This window comes from Tenebrio molitor, chromosome 3, assembly GCF_963966145.1.
Source record: "Tenebrio molitor chromosome 3, icTenMoli1.1, whole genome shotgun sequence".
Lineage (NCBI taxonomy): Eukaryota > Metazoa > Arthropoda > Insecta > Coleoptera > Tenebrionidae > Tenebrio > Tenebrio molitor.
The window spans coordinates 17,386,563-17,404,787 of NC_091048.1; the positions used below are offsets into that span (position 1 = coordinate 17,386,563).

Here is an 18,225-nt window from a genome sequence, read left to right on the forward strand (position 1 = left end):
ATAGCTAGTAGGTATTAATAGATCATACAAGTAGAAAAATAAAAAATAAAAAACTCAACTTTTTAAAGAACATTACACCTGAAGTTTATCAAGATTAAGAATTAGAAAGAATAGGTATTTTTCAGCTGTTATTCCTCAGTTCTGAATGTTCTCGTTCATTTGAAGACGCTTAAGATAAAAACTAAAATAACATAAATCAATAATTTTCTCTCAGGATTTATTAAATTCAAGAAAATGGAAAAGATATGTTTTTTTTAATTCTTGTTTCATTAAACTACCTTTATAATTTCAATTCAATTCAATAGCTTCGCCGCACAAATACTCGTAAAACAACCTCAAAATAGGAGTTTTCGAGGTAGAAAATACGGGGTCATTATAAATGATTGTCTCATCGCAGTAGGCGTTAGTGACGTAGTTGAATGTGCCGCAAGCTTTATAACATGAGTGAGACTAGCATCGCCGATAGGTAGCGGTAGTGGAAATCTGTCTACTAGTTTGTCTAACGTTGCGAAGCTAGCGGCACATCCCAAATTTGTGTGGGTTTTCAACGCCAACTGCGATGGGACAATCATTTATAGTGACCTGTATTTAAATCTATTACTACATTGTATCTTTTACTTGGGTAAGGGAACTCTTTTATTGCAGCTTCTACCTTTAAAAGCAGGTTTAATAGTATTTTATTTGTTCCCTACTTGTAAACATCAGTTTATCAAGTCACTGTATTCACCTTGAAAATGTCTCTTAACTGGCTAGCATGTAAAATTATGTTAAAAAAATTACAATTAACATACATATTTAGATATTAATTGGAGACATTAGGCCTTGGCCTTCCCCTTTTTTATTTTTTTGTATGGCCATGACTTTGGCGCCAAACACTTAACTTCTTATCTGTTTCTTCCTAAACAAGGGCATTGCACTTCGATTATACAAAATTGAACATAAACAAAATATTGCTACATAACCCGGCAGTGATTCAGATAACAATAAAAAAATATGCAATGGAAAACAACGATGCTCCCAGTAGTCAAGTAGTAGATAATAGTTCTTTTAAAAAGAAATTGCAATAAAGTTTTCCAAACATTGTGTCACTTTTTATCGCAAATTACACCTATAATAATCGATATATACAGGATGTCCCAGAACTCGCGCGTCAGCCGTTAACTGCGAATTTTAATATTTAATCCGACAAGGATTCTACAACAAAAAACGTCAAAAGCATATTAGTTTTGAAATGAAAACGATTTTAAGATAACCAATCATACACGCCTTCCAGAAGGTAATTTTACAAAATGTATGCGTTTCCGAGGAAATGACTTTAGATGTTGCTGCTAAAAAACTGTGATGAATTGTTTGGACAACTTTTATTAAATTCTGTCAGTTTGACATTTAACAGAAAACGGAAACAATGTTACACGAAAAGCAAATTTTCAAAGTAAATGTTCAAATTGTGCACCACCAACTTGCCTGCACAGTCTTGCTCGTCTAAGTAAATTGTTTCTAGTGTTTTGTAACATTTCTGGTGTGACCAGTTACAAAATTCCAATCGAGGTGCATAATCTTCGGGTAATAGATGTTGAACTTTGGTGTAATGATACGGGTGCATGTGGTTGTGTTTTAAAATTCTTTGAACAATACTTTTTGATAGATTCAGGATGTCGGCCACATTCCTAACACTTCTCGTTCCATCTTCCGTGAATTATTATTGAAGTACGACTCCTTCTGTATCAGGAGTGCGAACCGTGCGGTCAACACCACCAACTCATTTTCTGTCGGGCACCAAAGAACCAGTGGTTCTTGATCTGTTCACTAAACGTAAAAATATGTCCGAACTAGGATACTGACCATGTGGAAAGCGTTCACGATACAGCCTTGCGACCGCTTTAGAATTAACTGCCACTTTCCCCGTAGATGATCATCATTTCGGTGTATTCTTCGGAAGTGAACATTTCTTACTGTGTTGCTGTCCAAAAATCGACACTTTTCAAATGACCTACTAATTAATGTCACTTTGACGTTAGTATAAAACGTTTGCACAGTTGACCAGACAAATACTGACTTTTAACATTAATTTTGTTACCCGGTAACAACAGTTCACTGAACAATTCACCTAATACACCTTACTAATGAGTATTCTGTGATTGGCTATCTTAAAATAGCTGTAATTTAAAAACTAAATTGTTTAAGAAAAAAAATATTGAAAATCCTATATCAGGTGGAAGAACAGAATGTGTGGTTTACGGCTGACGCGCGAGTTCTGGGACACCCGATATATATACACTACTAGATACGTTAAAACCCTTTCTGATAATATATCCCTCCGCCACCCGGCGACACGGCAATTTTGCCGGAGTACATAGTACATACACTATTACGGATAATACTATCAAGTAATAGAGCAATGCTTATCAACATAATTACCGGCGTCTCGTCTCCGCATTTTGACTTTGTTGTGTATTGTTATGTTTTGTGTCAATGTTAAGGAATTTCCTCACGATATGACATGAGTATAATAATATACCTTTTTGAATTTCAACTACCAATGTGTTCCCTAAATCCAGAATTTTTAAATGTTTAAAAAGAGATTGCGGTACAATTCCCGTTGCTGAAATTTAAATGTTGTTACACAGTCTAGGATTGGTTTACAAATCTATGAGGGGCGTGATGACCAACTCAATAGACCGGGACCAATGGCTTAACGTGACTCCCGAATCACGAGATAGAATATAGCCTTTTTTTTTCGCCCTGGGTCGGAATCGAACCCGCGACCCTCGCGTCCCTGATAATAATTAGGTATTAATAAAATTATTTTGTCGGATGCGACGGATCCGAGTTGTCATTTCTAAACGGTTGCTATGAAAATCGTCTACGTTAAGCAATGAAATAATGAAAATTAACCAGTAGGAGAGAAATCCTACTTCTGGGTTCGGGTCAGGAGTAAATAATGACGCCTTCTCAGACTAGTAGTGAAAATAGTAATTTATTATACGAGTTTTATAAGACACCATTTTGTCAATATTTTTTCTATTTTGCCCTTTAGATTTAAAAAAAGTTCAAAATATAATTCTATATTGGCAAATACCGAGTGACTGTAAATGATTGAAAATTATTTTGTTATGTTGGTGACACATTTGAAATCTTTAGTTGGCAACATCGTTGGCATGACACACGCAATTTTTAAAATTGAAACAAACGTCAAAAAACTCTAAATCGACAATGTACTTCGTGACTTAACCTAACCTAAATAGAAATGATTGACAGATGATCCAGGAGAAGACTTACACTACCAACTGCATCAGTGTTGCCAATCCACTATTTTCCTTCAATCATTTATAGTCACTCGGTATAATATAAAGGGTTAATAATGGTAACGCTGGTAAATAGACAAACAATTGTAAGTTTTGAATTTAAAGTGTCGTGAAGTGCAGTGATCACGTAGCAACTACTCCCTATGAGTCACTGCCAACATTAAAAATTTAAGTAAATGTTCCTGAAACGCGTATCGAAAAGAGTTAGAGTGTTATACTGACTGTGTTATAGGTGCAAAATAGAAATTATGCTCTCATTAATGTATTCTAGCATTTTCTAGTGCATTTTGTAGTGTTGGGATACAAGTTTACAATTTAAAATCGCCCAATCTCTCGCTGGACGGAGTTTACCTATTAATTGTAGAAAAAGAAACAATGTATTAGAGCCCATATCAGTATTAATACGACAATACGAGTAAAATACAAATTTAATAAAGCAACGCAAAACAAAAATTAATTAATTTATGTGACTGGCTTAGCTACCACCTGCTCTAAGTATGTACATTCAAAGTGAGAGCCCGTTGAAGTGAAGTAAACAAAATGTACCAAATTTGTCGTTTCAAACGACAAAAACTGCAGCAGACATAACCAAATCAATAAGGTTTATAAAACATTAATTTATTATCAAGGTAACCTCCCGATCCTTATCATAATCCATTTATTAATTTGTTGACGGCAGAGTAGCGAAATATGTCCTTGAATCTGATAGATTTATGAAAACTCCTAACATGCAAATTTTAAAGGTGTCCTGCAGTCTGATATCTTTGTGAACTGAGCGATAAATGGATTAACGTAGTAGCAACAGCAAATATTGCGGTTCTAGTGTTATACACATATTGGATGATTCAAAATGATTGTGGATAAATATGGCAACTATGTACGGAAATTTATGTGGCAACTGTGTGGGAAAGACGAAAATGGTTGTACCGGGTGATTTTAAATGAATGTGACTCTTTTTCATGGGTTGGTAATATTATTGTTGGTTATTCAGCTTTTTAATGTGATAGTTGACATAAACATAGGCGTCCTCGCCTATTTGACACAATTTATTAATACATAAAATGTCAAAATGACGTACGTACGCCAATGTGTTGATTAAGGTATCAAGTTTACCAAAATAATTTATGAAAAATGTTCCCAACTTAAGAAAAAAAGTCACAATCATTTAAAATCACCCGGTATTTATATCATTGTGAAAACATGAATAAAACACCGTTGTTGCAATCGCGGCGCAAGTGATTAGGTACTTTTAAGGTCCAACATCTACGAGATTAACGGAAATCAATTTTTCCGCAACGTGTCCTGCCATTTTTTAATTATTAGTTTTGAAAGTTTTCAACTTTTGATGTTATTTAATATCCATGTTTTGTTGCCACCAAGTCATGACGTACCTAAATATAGTTCCATCAGCTCCCCACCATTGCTGGTTTCCACCATAAATTTATGCTTAAAAAAAACGCTCCCAACCTGTCAGGCATTGTTGTCAAAATGAAACTAATGCGAACTTTATAATACCAATATTTTCTCTATAGCAACAATTGTTTACTTCTATTATGACATTCATGACATTTGTTATACATTGGGCGTAAAGTGGAATAATTTAGCGAAGAATGGCATTTACTAATAGTGAAAAAACCGATATGGTAATTTTTGCCAATTTTTGATGCATAACTCAAAATTTTATTTTGAGACCGGAATCTGCCACTGGTTAAAATATTTATGAAACTATATGAATCACCCTGTATATTAGTCATCACTGATCTCAGTTAGTTTGACCGGTATGAGTACTGAAGCTACGCTGCACGTTTTCAGAGGTTTTGTTTTTCATAGCATCACAGCCGCCCCTCCTTTTTCTGTTGATTATATTGTACACGGTGACTAAAGATTTGGGAAAACCTTAATAAACTTCGTCCAGTGAGAGATTGGGAGATTTTAAATTGTAGACTTGTAATCCAACATTATAAAATGCACTAGAATACATTAATTAGAGCATAATTTCAGGGCAAAAATGTTGCTGCTGGAAGGGTATATTTAAAATTTTACGTGCGCTAGGTAGGTACCTACTACAGGGTGAGCAACAATAACTGTTTCAGTTGGCAATAAAAAAATTTACATGAAATTTTCAAGACTGTGAATTGTACCTATTTCGGTTTGTTTTATTGACATTATTGACAGCTGGTATACATTTCATATTTAAACGTCTTGGTTTTTGTATTCTTTTATTAATAAAATGGTTTTCTCGTTGGAATATGACATAAAAGTCACCAGAATTTATTGCCAACTCAATCAGTAATTGTTGTTCACACGGTACTTTTTCTACGTAGAATTTAGTGATTTTTATGTCAACCAATCTCTTGCTGGACAAACTTTAACTGGATTTATACGGGTTCCATAATTCCGTGGCAATACAAAATATGTAACTTTTTTAAAGGGCTATCCTAAATATTGTTAAATTTGAGATAAATTAGTCAGTATTATATAGATTATTTTCATCCGATTTTAAATTAGGCATGTATTTCCGTTTAAAGGGGAAAAACATGCAATTTTACAAGGATCACTATCCTCGAAACTACAGATTAGTAAACAAATGAATGAATGATGTTTGACTCCAAAAATATTAATGTTTTAAATGAAGTCTCTATAACAGCATTTTACGTCATTTCCTAGAAGCTGAATGACTTGAAATTTTTAAATAGGACACCTGTAAGTACATACACAGATTTGTTTTATTTTCTTGTTAAAAATATCAAGTTAAATAGGTGCCAAATCAATGAAGAACATTTTAACATTAATTTGAAAAATCTATCATTTTTATATTTAATTTAAAAACTCAGTCAGAAAATATGCCTCTTTATTTGTTGAAAACAATATTCCATGCAACTTTAGATCTAAATCTTATCAGCAACAAAACAATTTTTTAATAAATTAACTAGGTCCGGTCCGTACAAAAGTTTGATAATATCTCACAAATTAACAGTACATTTATATTGATCTGATAAAACATATCGCCAAACATTTCCTAAATAAAAAAAGAAATGATGTAATCCTTTAATTTATCATTTGTTGTTTTATTCTTCAACATCTACATTATCCAGGAATGACACGTCTAAAATACAAAATTTAGACCTGCACATCGGACAGGTACATTTAGATGACAACCAAGTGTTTTGTTGATCACTTTCTTGTCTTGAAGCAAACCACTTTGCCATACAATTGACACACCACATGGGTTTGCAGTAACATGTCATGCAACTGTCGCTTCGTCCGCTATCATCTCCACATAACTTTTGAAGTTTAATATTCGGCGTTGCTTGCATACAACCAATACATTGATCTAATTCCTACAAAAAATATCGTCATATTTAAATTTTTTACGATTCACTTTCTTACAACCTCTCTGTTTTCATATCGGGGATTACTTTTTATGGTCTCTTTAAAAACATCCACAAACTGTTCTACTACCGTTTTATGGAACTTGACATTAGGAGGAATCGTAATGTCTCTAGCGATTCTATCTTCCAAATCCTTAAAATCTGTCGCATTAATGCGAATAATAAAACTTTCAACGTTTTGTCGTCCTGATTTAACTGCGATGTTTAAATACTGAGTTTCATTGGTTGTTTCGAGCGAAATTTGATGGGTGTCTGCTTTCTGCACTATTAAACTCGCATCGCTTTGATGGGCTATTAAAATCGTGAATGGCGTAACTTTTAAAATCCAATTTTCAGTAGCAATTACTTTGATTAGAGAATTTGTTCTCACACAGATCTTATCAATGCTACAAAGATACCATCAACTTGTAGATACTAAAACGACGCGTCAAGATTTATTTACCGTCTGAATTCTGTGCTGATGTCAGAAGCGACACGCTTCCAGTCTCGATTGTTATTGTTACAGAACTTTGACAAATTTATGGCTATTGGGTGATATTTAAAATCGTCAATAATCCATTTTCTGATCTGGTAAAGTGCCAAAATCGGTAAAGCTAAACTAGTTGTGAAAAAAATTCTCCAAAATAGGGAACCGTCTATTATCAAAGAACTAACCTAAAATTATTCGATCACAGTTTATTTTTTGCGATTGTTTTTTTGTACTTACATCCTGAAAATATTCTGAAGCGAACAATGCAATTATATAACCCAAGGGCAGCACAGAATACACCCCTAAAGTTACAATTACTCTTTTAATGTGGTAACTTACGAAATCTTCATCTTCCGATCCTAACACTCTACTGAAGACACATGGTATGGTAAAACCGGCAGAAACAAATTCAACAGGGGGGTAAATTATACAAGCACTTAAAATTATATAAAATATTGAAACAATCACCTCTTTTGACATACTGGACAATCGAAAATCATACACATCATTTTCTAGGTTATGTAAATGTCAACATGCAGTGATGCCAAAAACCAAAAAGTCGCAATTTATTTCATTGTGACCCTGCGTATTTAAAAAATATCGATAATATTCTTTCAAGAAAAGTATAGACCGTAAAGTCAAAGTAATAGTTTAAAAATGTAATTTATTACCAATTGTTTAGTTACAACAAAATAATGTAGATACTCTTTGATGTAGATAGCAATTTAGCGCTGAATCAATACCAACGCGATATTTGACCTCACAGCTCGAAGCAACCAACAAAAAAAAAACTGGCACCTGGTGAAATATTTATTAAATAGATTAGTTCAAATAATTTAGGAATGTACAATGAGATCTACAATAGATATTTTTTATATCATTTGGTTACAGCCACGTTGTTTTGAGGTGCAATTTCATTGGTGACATGTTCCCAAGCACTTACAGTTGCCTGATAGTATTCAATTTGCTTATTAACAAAATCTAATAAAATCTTTTTTAAACATTGTTGCTTTTCAATTTGCCAGTGCTCCAAGTCGCTTCTTAGCGATTCATTGGCACATTCCAAGCTGTCTTGATTAGCTTCAACTTTCTTAAGTAACTGGGGAATATAGACACCTAACTTTTCCAATTTTTCATCACAACTAGGTTGTTTCCACAATGAGAAACCACTAGCTTGTTGGGACGGATTGTGTGATGAAGCTATAAGCTTATCCTTCTCGCTGTGCCGCTTATTCAGTTCGTCCAATGAATTCTCATAAGCATACTGATAAGCTTCACGTTTCTTTATAGTTTCTTGTACTATATCTATGTAAGTTATGAAATCTCTAATTGGATTACCAATTATTGTTCCATAACTTTGGACTAGCATATTTTGTGCTGCTGTACTTCTTTCAACCGCGTTTCCAATGCTTTGCAACATATTAGCTAACTCAGGTTCAGTAGTGGCCCAAGTGGTAAATATTGGGTGGTAACTGTTCAATTCTAAAATAAAGTCAGCACGTTCCTTATTAATACGACTAGAAATTTTTTCGATGGATGACAGTTTTTCTGATAACACATTTAAGTAAGTTTTGGTCTTGTCAAATTCTAAGTGACGATTTTTCAGTGCGCTATGTGTTGAATTGGAATGACTTAAAGTGCGGATCTTCGTCTCTGAGTTTGTTCGTTGTCTTCGATGTAAGCTGAAATCCTAAAAAAAAAGTCTTCTAGGTATTGAAGCTCTTATTTACTTACAGGTTGCTTAGCCGTCAGAAATACTTTGAAATGTTCATTGCAACTTAAAATGGGATGATTAACAATTCTTGAAATAAATACATTTAAAGCTTTCATCCTCAACAATATAAAATCTTTTGAATATCTATCTAATTGACCTATAAGTGAGTGTTTACCCGGCAGCGGCTGAAAATCGATTAGTAATTAAAAATTTATAACATTATCAAGTGACAGTTACTGGAACTATACAAAAAGGATGACATTCAACTAATTTTTGACGGAGCCAAATGAAATCATTATAGCGTCTCCGGACGATATACTCGTTGTCAGAGTACTCGATTCTCGCTACTTTAGTAGTTATGCGAAACGTTATGTAGGTTTCAAGAGTTTCAAGGTGTTTCTGGGGGTTGTCAATTTTTACACTCAAATCTGAATTTTCATCCATGTTAAGCTCTGATAAATTTTCTATATCCTGAAGGGTTGAAAAACTTTCCAAGCTTGGTGACTGTACCTTAAATAATTTATTAAATTAAATTTACTAATCATTGTACATAACCTACAAGAGAATTATCAATAGTTGAGCCGCTACATATACTCGACCGGTCGAAATCTTTATGGTCTTTCAAAATCGATGATATTTCTTTGCTTTCCGACACTATATCTAAGACCGCTGAGGTATTAGTTGCCATTGTAAAAAATTTATTTATTTTTGGCAAAAGTGAGGTTAAGTTAATTGGGACAAATGGGCGTAATTACTGCGGCGAAAAATTGAACTATGCACGTCAATTCGTCAATGTACATTGTACATTTGGAAGGCAACCTCTAGAGAAAGTCTCGGTGAATGCTTTTTCACATTTATTTTTTTCTTAAATTTCACAACTTTCAATAAAATTCGAATAGAATTATTCCTTGTTTAATTACGAAACACATTTGTAATGTTGAAATTGCACAGATGACATATATATATATAAAGTTGACATAATATAAAAATATATTCTAAACAGGAAACAATAAAAATTTTAAGTATAATAATAATATCATTACGATCAGTAATTCAATAAATTTTTAACAACAACATCTCTAAAGTAACTAGGATTAAAATATTGTCTAAATTCGACAATCCAATTGCTTTCATTATTTAATAATTAAAGTCATCACTTTAGAGCTACATTATTGTTAGGATTCAAAAGGTAAAATTTAAATTGAAACAAAATTTCCTAAAAAATAAATACACTATAAGTTAATCGTAAAATGGAATGATCACATGACACGAGAAGAATTAACTAGCAAACATATTTTGCTGAGAGGCATCATTTTCAAAGTCACTCCAGGCATTATTTAATTCCATGAATATAAGTTTCGCCATATTTTCATTATCAGTTCCGCCTTGCTGCAAAAAATATTCAATCCGTCAGTTACACATTGTTTAAGTGAAATGTGTCCATGCAGTTTATAAATGCATAAACAGTTATTGTAGCCTGTTTTAGTGACAAGAACTTGTGAGCGTAGTGCTGCCAATACCAACTTACCTTGTCAGGATGTACTGCCAGACATGCTTTTCTGTAAGCTTTTTTAACATCAGCTGCTGAGACGAGTTGGTGCATATCACATTTATTCCACTTTGCCCCCTCCCATACCACTGTGTGCAGTGAACACAACAAAGCCCTAATATTGTTCTTCTTGCCTTCTTTCTGTGACATTAAAAAACATACGTACATACAGCAGTCCTCAGTTCCAATTTCTTAACATTTCTTACCCACTCTATAATTTTGATTTTATCCGGATCCATGTAAGTGGCCATATCCTCTTTCCTCATATCGTTGATTGTTCTAGGTGTATTATCTTTTTTCGCTGTAAATTTGTAACCCTGCGATCCAAGCAAATCTCCAAAAACGTCGTCACTTTTAACTTTGGTTTTCGGCTCGTTCTTATCATTGAGCGTTTCAAAATGAGATCGACTGTAATCTGCTGGAGATTTCGCTTGGTGTTGCGGTGTACCCGGCTTGTGTTTGGGAGTTCCAGACGGAATGTGTTGCGGAGTCGTCGGAGGTGCTTTATTGGGCGAGGACGCGTTACTCTGCCACATCCCGCCGCCCAAATTACCCAAATCGGCAAAGAAGTCGGTTGGTTTTTGCGGGGGAGCCTCGGCTGACGGAGGCGCTGGAGCCGAATTGAATCCACCCCAATCGCCCAATAAATTGTTTTGGGTGTCCGACCCACCGAACGGATCGAATAAAGTCGTGGGTTGCGGATTCGTTGGCAAGTTTGAGGCGTTAGATGACGTGAAGTTGGCAAAGTTGTCATTTGAGGAGTCCGCTAAGCCGCTAAGGAGATCGAAGTTTGAGCTGGGCGAGGGCTTTATGTTACTCATCACCGAGTCTGAGGTCGTGTTCAAGTTAAGTAAATCTACAGCCTCCACTAAAGGCTCAACGGGCTTAGAAGTGGGCTGAAACAAATAGTTCACCTCATGATTTATTCATAACCTCGAAATTTGCAATCAACAGTTATTGTGAATAGTTTTCATAAACTGCAAAAAAATTTAATTGTAAAAACTTACGATGATTTGTTCGCCGTCGGAATCGCTTGAATCTTTTTGTTCCAGTTCAACATGTGCAGGCCGTGGTGAAGGGGGTGCCGGTCTGGTAGGACGCTCGGGCGGCCTCCTAGGTGAAGGTTGTACCCGTTGTGGTTTACTGGCTGCAAAAATTTTTCCCTAACACACGCTCACAAAACAATGAAAACCTACCAAAATTGTCTATAGTTTCATCTTGTTCTAATTTTGAGTTAAACATAGTATCACAAACGCGTTTGGTTTTGTCCGTTAGCCACGGTGGTGGTTGCGACGGTTTTCTCTCGGCATCAGACACAAAAACATTCAAGAAAACAGAAAATCTCTCTTGGTAATGATCTTGTCCGTCAGATAGTTCATCCAATTCGGATCTACAAACCGAATTGACTAAGAGTGTCCCACACTTTTACGTTTCTATACTTGTTGAATTTTAGACAGGTCTCTTCTTCAGGTATGAAACCTGTATGGAATTGTACCTGACAGATTTTGATACCAGTGGCTTTACCTTGCGTCATCACACCCCCTAAAATGTTGCGTGCGTGATAAATAATGATGCAAACATCGCCACAGACGCTGGTGTTGATCGGCAAAAGAACCTGAAAGAATCGATTCAAACTGAGTTTTTTTTTTAACAAATTCTGAAATTTACTTTTCCCTCGCTCACGTTGTACAATCTCATCCTTTCGTAATCTTGCAAAGTAGAGAGTACGCAACGGTTTTCGCTGTAAACTTCCAAGTAAGGCCGACAGCCATCTCTAAAAATCGAAACGATCAATTGCGTCATGACCAGTTGTGTTAAAACTGACCTGATTTTGGTAAAGAGCGGAATTGGTTGCATCTGAATGGATACCAATGTCACCGGTTTATAATGCGGATAAGTGGGTGGATCTTTAACGATGTCAGATAAATAGTAGAGATATCTCAGCTCGGAAGGTCTCATGTTTGGGGGACAACGTTTCACAGCAAACATTTGTAAAGCATCTTCAGGAACTTCGTAAAGGAATGAATAAATAAATAAACCGCATACCAGAGTAGCGGAAGTAGCTTTGCCATCCTAATAAAATAAAATTTAAGCTGATAAAAATTATTGAATAAATAAGATGAAAGTAGGCTGGTAAATCTCTGTTACTATTCATTCGCAGATGTAGACAAAGGTCTTGAGCAACAGCTTCACGCGTCTAATAATAAACCAATCAAGTAAACTGAAAATTCTATTCATGACTTTAACGTTTTGTTAACGTCCATGTATTTTAAGATTCATACAACAAATAATCAAAACATCTGTTACCATCAATTTAAAAATTTTTTGTTCGACACTGTCAGAATTTGAGAATTTTGTCCTATGTGAACGGATTTTGATAAATGTCAGCTAATTTTAAAGGTTTTAAGCGATTTGGAGCCTTTAAGGGGCTCGTCGAACAAAAAAACGTTGTATTCAACTCGTTCGTGTGTAAATTGGGCCTTTTTTGGCACTCGTGGGCCTTTAAAACGCTCGTTTCACTCGCGTTTTAAAATGGCCCACGCGTGCCAAAAAAGGCCCAATTTACACACAAACTCGTCAAATAAACTACTATTACCTATCTATCTAACGTTTACTAAATGAATTTTAATATAATTTATTTTTATGATATCACTTAAGTATTTATAGAAAATTATCAATGGATTTTGAACGTGTTCGTACGGTGTTCCGAGTAATACATTTTGGTAGTCAATCTTATTTTAAGGTCCTCACAAATTAAAAATTTTCCCTGCTTGATTATGTTGTACAATGTCAACAAAATGACAGTTAACCGCGAGCGTAGATTTCACGCACTAGTGCTTCAAAATCATTCAAAAAGCATTCGCCTTTTTGAACATTCGGAAAATAATAATTTGACTTGATAATAATAAAATCTGGTTTACAAAACGCCATTTCTCCAATTTGGATGGTGAACATTTCGAAAGGGTACTGTCGCGAGCAAAAAATTCTGGTCGTCAATGTCATTTCAAAATTTGGTTAGATTGTCACAAATTGAAAATTTTTCCCTGCCTGAAAAAAATGACGAATAATGTCATACAACATGATGATAGGTTATGATATTTTTGACCGTTTTAGAATAGAGCATTTTCTGTTGTGTCAAAGCATGATTTTGACGACCAGTTTTTTTTGCTCGCGACAGTACAATCGCGGCCATCCAAAAGTGAACGATAGCTTGCGCAAATATCCGTATTTTTCGTTAGATTAAATCAGGCTGTATTCATTGGCGTTTGTGGGGCAGGCGTTACTATTTTAATAATAAAAAGTTGTAATAAATAATTTTTAATAAAAATAAGGCTTGGAAGTACCTAATTAATACATTATTAAAGTGAAAGTAAATTCGTATTGGCCTCCCAAGCCTGTTTTCTTGCCAACGCCTCTTTATATTGAAGATGCAAATCTTACTGCAACGTAATTCTCTCGCCACAGCAGCCGACCAATTTTCTTCTAGCTTTGCAATAGCCTTAGCTGTCTGAATCGGAGATGTGGCATTTTAAAAAAATTGTTTAAATAATTTTTTTAACGCTAGTGTCAAACTTTGACATTTTAGGACGCCTATGATTTAAAGTAAAAATCAAATTATAAAAAAAAAGTTCACTTTTGGATGGCCGCGATAGTACAGTTGCGGAATTTAAATTTCGGGCAGTATTTTTCTGTCACTTCAACAAAATCTCTGTAAACCACTTTTTAGTGACATGATGATTGGTGACTGACATTCAAACATTAAACTTTTCTGTCAGTCACACTGACATTTTTTGAATTTTGAATTAATTGCACTGAGTGTAATTAAATAATAGCTTTGATATGTTGACTACCTGTTATTATGTCACAAATCACAATTTTTTGAATGCAATATATGCCAAAAAGAGAAAAATATGACAATAGAAAAAAGTGAGGTTATTAATGTAAAGGTTGTTTTACGAGTTTATGTTATAACCTTATAACATTGACAATACTGCCTGAAATTTTATTTCCGCAACTGTACCTACACGATCAAACATAATGTTGGTTTCAAAAAATATTGTACAAACTTCAATGCGCGAAGACGTATTCGGCACATTTGCGCAAATGAAGTCCTCGCTCCTTCGTCGCTCGTGTATCAAATAATGCGCTCATGCGTGAAAAATGTCTTCTCGCACTCGGTTCGTAAATAACTATAATTTGTTTCAAAATCAAAAATCCACCACCTGTTGAATCGTGGAGGGAGAAAAGTCTTTTCTCCCTCCACGTGTTGAATTATGTTGGCAGAAAAAAAGAAATCCCTAGAAAAAGTTTAATTTTTTTGGGTTGGCTAAACCTCCCGCCAAAATTTGACATTGAACTGTTGAATTTATTTACGAAACACAAAATAATTATTATGTACAAAAAGGTTTTAGCTACAATATCATACTTTTTGAGTAAAATAATAAAATAAGAATAAAAAACACGATGAACTACGACCAAAACGACTGTCCAACAGTTTGATTTCATAACCCCACTTTTTTCTGACACTTGCAGACACACTAAAAACAAAAGTTGGCGACGTTGTCGGTTGTATTTTCGAGGTAGAATGCGCTGTTGGTGGATTTTTAATTTTGAAACAGATTATATGTATGTATTATCTATCACCGCTAAAATTGTCTTAGAAAAACCCAACTTTGATAGAATATAATAAATTAACCAAGGTGACGATAGTATCTATTTTTTTCCAAGATGACAGCAACGCGTAATGGTCTATGCTTACATCTTGGTTACCGAATAACAGGAATTTTAAATTTTCCAAAGCCGAAACTATTGTTTTGCGATGTAATTTGCTTGTTGTTGCCTTGGATTTGTGAGTTGCTAATTTCGTTACCGCACTCATTAGGACAAGGAGACTATTACACTTCTAAAATGAGTGTGATATGGTATAACTTATCCCACGGTGATAGATAAAATAGTTTAAATTTTAATTCGGGCATTTCATAAATCTAAGCAAAGAAACTTTCCGAAATAACAAAGTTGCGGCAGCAAATTGTACATGTTAAAGTTCTTCCAATAATTAGTGATGACCGGTTGTATAAAATAATTAAATAGATATAAATTACACCTCCAGTACTGAAACGGATTTGTCATTTGAATTAATCACTGATTTACAGCTGATATAATATATCCATTTTAAAGAAACTTTTTAAATGAGGTGAACATTTATTAGGCTAGGGGCCAGTTTACAGAAGCGAAATTAAGTTAATCGTCATCAAATGCGGGATTAACTGAACACGTGATTAGATTGAGCCAATCGAAGTTTCGGATTCATGGGTTAAAATTTAATTCGAATTAAATATTTAATTTTCTTTCTATAAACTGGCCCTAAATCTAATTTGTTTATTAGACAAACTAGTAGACAGATTTCCACTACCGCCAGTAGCGCCACCTATCGGCGATGCTAGTCTCACTCATGTTATCAAGCTTGCCGCACATTCAATTTAGTCACCAACGCTCGCCAACGCCTACTACGATGGTACAATCATTTATAATGACCCTGTACTATTTTTCAATAAGGAATGAAATCAACTTAAGGTGTATAATAAGCGGGTTACACTTTATATTTCCAACAAACAATTTTTGTTGTCAACCCAGTTAAAAACATGGTCAAGATATTAGTAAATTTGTACTTCCCATCTCGCTTAGTTTAATGTAATTGTTAGAATAGGTTATTTTAACTTACCGTACAATGAATGACAACCACGTTACGACTATCACCTGCCAAATATTGATAAATATCTTCACATAACTGGTACAAAGAATTAAGAAGTGGAGCCTTAAAATGTTCGGGATAAGCAAAAGTACAATCGACGACTCGCGTTTGCCCAAATTTCGAATGATATGATTTGCCAGAAAGATTATAAACGGAATACTTCAAATTTGGATGTCGTGAATCTAAAAACAGTCGCACGTCTTCAATATGATTGGTTTTGTAAGCTGATTCAATGCCCTCTGATGGGAAAGGCATCACTAAAATTCTGGAAGTTACATAACTCATATCTAAGTCGGTTCGTGCAATTGATCTAGAAGAAAACAATGCAACGAGCATTTAAAAAAATCGTGCACTTACTGTTGCATAGTTGCCATCACTTTGGAGCTCGTGTCTTTCAAGTTTTTCAAAAAACTACCAGCTCCCCCTTTCAGTGATGAAAACAATCCCGACTGTTTCACCTCTGGCGGTCTCTGCTGCACTGGCATTGTTGGTTTTTGGGGCGCTTGTGCGGGCCTTTCAGGTGCCGGTTGTGGTTTGGGTGGTTGTATAGGTCTGGGTGGGACCGGTTTTACACTGTTGTTGTGGACGCCATCGCCATAACTATGATCAGGTTCAGTATTCAGTTTCTGCTGAAACTGCAATGGGGCTCTCAGATTATAACCATTTGATTCGGCAATAGCGGCAATGCGTTCCAATACTCCAGTCACAGTTAATCTTTGTTCAGGATTTACTTGCAGACAACCACCTTGATGTAAATGTCAAAATAATATAGTTATTTTTAGATGTTTAAAATGAGCCAGAATTGAGCAACAATAGAATTACTTACGAATAATGTCATGGAAGCATGAGTATTTTGGATCGACAGGAAGATTGTAATTGGCATTTATAATTCTCAATTTAGCACTGTCTTCAAATGGATGTTTCATGTAACAAAAGGTGTATAAAATGCAACCTAAAGCCCATATATCTACAGGGGGTCCTATGTAATAATTATTCCAAGTGTCCACCATTTCTGGTGCCCTATACATTGGAGTTGTAAATTTTGCCATCTAAAAGTAGAAGTTGTATTTTACTGCAAAATCTTTTTTTTGTGAAATTACATGTTCTTCTATACTGGAATGTTCATTCGCAGACCAAGTCAAGTCTGGTCTATATATCTCAATAGTGGCTGAACCAAAATCACACAATTTTATTGCACCATCTTTACTAATTAATAAATTTTCAATTTTTAAGTCTCTGTGAATAATTGGAGGGTTCTGTGAGTGCATATGTGATAAGGCTTTACATGTTTGATAAAATATTTGTGTTATAATTTCAGGATCAAAAGGACTCGTGCGAGATTGCAAAATTTCAACCAAAGAACCTCCTGTCAAATTAACATATGTATCATTTAATTTAGCGTTAACCACTTTTATTTTATATAATACCTGTGCACAGCTCAGTTACTAACAGAAATTCAGCTTGCCCATGTACAGTTTGCGATTTATCTATAAATGAAGCTGATAAATACTGAATAATGTTGGGGTGCCCTGACAGCTTTTTTAGAATATTCATTTCTTGAACAATATTTCTTTTAGCCTCTTCATCAGCTGCTAGCAGTCTCTAACAAAGAACAAGCATAGAATTTAAAAAGAAATTCTTAGGAACTTACTTTTAAAGCATACTCTTTTCCAGTGCTTACATCTTGTGCAACAAAAACTACCGCAAAACCGCCTGAAAATCATTGTAAATATTGCAAAATGTTTAAGAAAAATCAATATTGAAAATTAACCTTCAGCTATGACTTTTTTTACTCGTAATTTAACATTAGATATTTCGACTATTTGACCGACGAAACTATTGTCACTCTGTCCATTCGTAGGACCACTAAAATATTCATAAGCTGATTTAAATAAGTCACTCATTTTACTTGAAAAATTTGCAGAAACTCATAACAAACTTGCTGTTCCAAGTACTCTGATAGCAATTTAGCAATTCGCTATCCGCTTAGGGTTTTTGACTTTCAATCCACCCCCGCATCAATGTTGCCAATAAAAATACACGG

General features: G+C 34.7%; 3 protein-coding genes across 3 annotated transcripts; all 3 read right to left on the minus strand.

The window, feature by feature from the left end:
• Nucleotides 1-6,139: 6,139 nt before the first annotated feature.
• Nucleotides 6,140-7,825, minus strand: LOC138127408 (E3 ubiquitin-protein ligase TM129). The gene is made up of 4 exons (XM_069043476.1): nucleotides 7,404-7,825; nucleotides 7,140-7,351; nucleotides 6,699-7,083; nucleotides 6,140-6,646 (listed from the first exon to the last, which is right to left on the minus strand). Exons 1-4 carry the CDS (start codon nucleotides 7,644-7,646, stop codon nucleotides 6,374-6,376), a joined length of 1,113 nt encoding a protein of 370 aa, XP_068899577.1. The 5' UTR covers nucleotides 7,647-7,825; the 3' UTR covers nucleotides 6,140-6,373.
• Nucleotides 7,826-7,962: 137 nt separating this feature from the next.
• LOC138127405 (sorting nexin-7-like) lies at nucleotides 7,963-9,654 on the minus strand. The gene is made up of 4 exons (XM_069043470.1): nucleotides 9,440-9,654; nucleotides 9,118-9,390; nucleotides 8,901-9,065; nucleotides 7,963-8,856 (listed from the first exon to the last, which is right to left on the minus strand). Exons 1-4 carry the CDS (start codon nucleotides 9,566-9,568, stop codon nucleotides 8,044-8,046), a joined length of 1,380 nt encoding a protein of 459 aa, XP_068899571.1. The 5' UTR covers nucleotides 9,569-9,654; the 3' UTR covers nucleotides 7,963-8,043.
• Nucleotides 9,655-9,717: 63 nt separating this feature from the next.
• aux (cyclin-G-associated kinase) lies at nucleotides 9,718-18,171 on the minus strand. The gene is made up of 15 exons (XM_069043450.1): nucleotides 17,953-18,171; nucleotides 17,833-17,894; nucleotides 17,609-17,783; nucleotides 17,282-17,547; nucleotides 17,008-17,230; nucleotides 16,539-16,926; nucleotides 16,152-16,491; nucleotides 12,255-12,502; nucleotides 12,098-12,203; nucleotides 11,869-12,044; nucleotides 11,626-11,819; nucleotides 11,437-11,576; nucleotides 10,636-11,325; nucleotides 10,409-10,570; nucleotides 9,718-10,269 (listed from the first exon to the last, which is right to left on the minus strand). The coding sequence occupies exons 1-15, from the start codon at nucleotides 18,083-18,085 to the stop codon at nucleotides 10,159-10,161; spliced, it is 3,414 nt and encodes a 1,137-aa protein (XP_068899551.1). The 5' UTR covers nucleotides 18,086-18,171; the 3' UTR covers nucleotides 9,718-10,158.
• Between the last annotated feature and the right edge of the window lie 54 nt (nucleotides 18,172-18,225).

What these genes read in the sequence shown, in the direction of transcription:
- aux (XM_069043450.1), bottom strand. Translation starts at nt 18,085, where the DNA reads ATGAGTGACTTATTTAAATCAGCTTATGAATATTTTAGTGGTCCTACG. An exon ending in AGTAACTGAGCTGTGCACAG is followed by an intron (nt 17,548 to 17,608) that starts GTATTATATAAA and finishes TTAATTTGACAG; the next exon opens with GAGGTTCTTTGGTTGAAATT. An exon ending in ATTCCAGTATAGAAGAACAT is followed by an intron (nt 17,231 to 17,281) that starts GTAATTTCACAA and finishes TTCTACTTTTAG; the next exon opens with ATGGCAAAATTTACAACTCC.
- LOC138127405 (XM_069043470.1), bottom strand. Translation starts at nt 9,568, where the DNA reads ATGGCAACTAATACCTCAGCGGTCTTAGATATAGTGTCGGAAAGCAAA. An exon ending in CAACTATTGATAATTCTCTT is followed by an intron (nt 9,391 to 9,439) that starts GTAGGTTATGTA and finishes AAATTATTTAAG; the next exon opens with GTACAGTCACCAAGCTTGGA. An exon ending in ATCCTTTTTGTATAGTTCCA is followed by an intron (nt 9,066 to 9,117) that starts GTAACTGTCACT and finishes ATCGATTTTCAG; the next exon opens with CCGCTGCCGGGTAAACACTC.
- LOC138127408 (XM_069043476.1), bottom strand. Translation starts at nt 7,646, where the DNA reads ATGTCAAAAGAGGTGATTGTTTCAATATTTTATATAATTTTAAGTGCT. An exon ending in ATCAGCACAGAATTCAGACG is followed by an intron (nt 7,084 to 7,139) that starts GTAAATAAATCT and finishes GTATCTTTGTAG; the next exon opens with CATTGATAAGATCTGTGTGA. An exon ending in CCCGATATGAAAACAGAGAG is followed by an intron (nt 6,647 to 6,698) that starts GTTGTAAGAAAG and finishes TATTTTTTGTAG; the next exon opens with GAATTAGATCAATGTATTGG.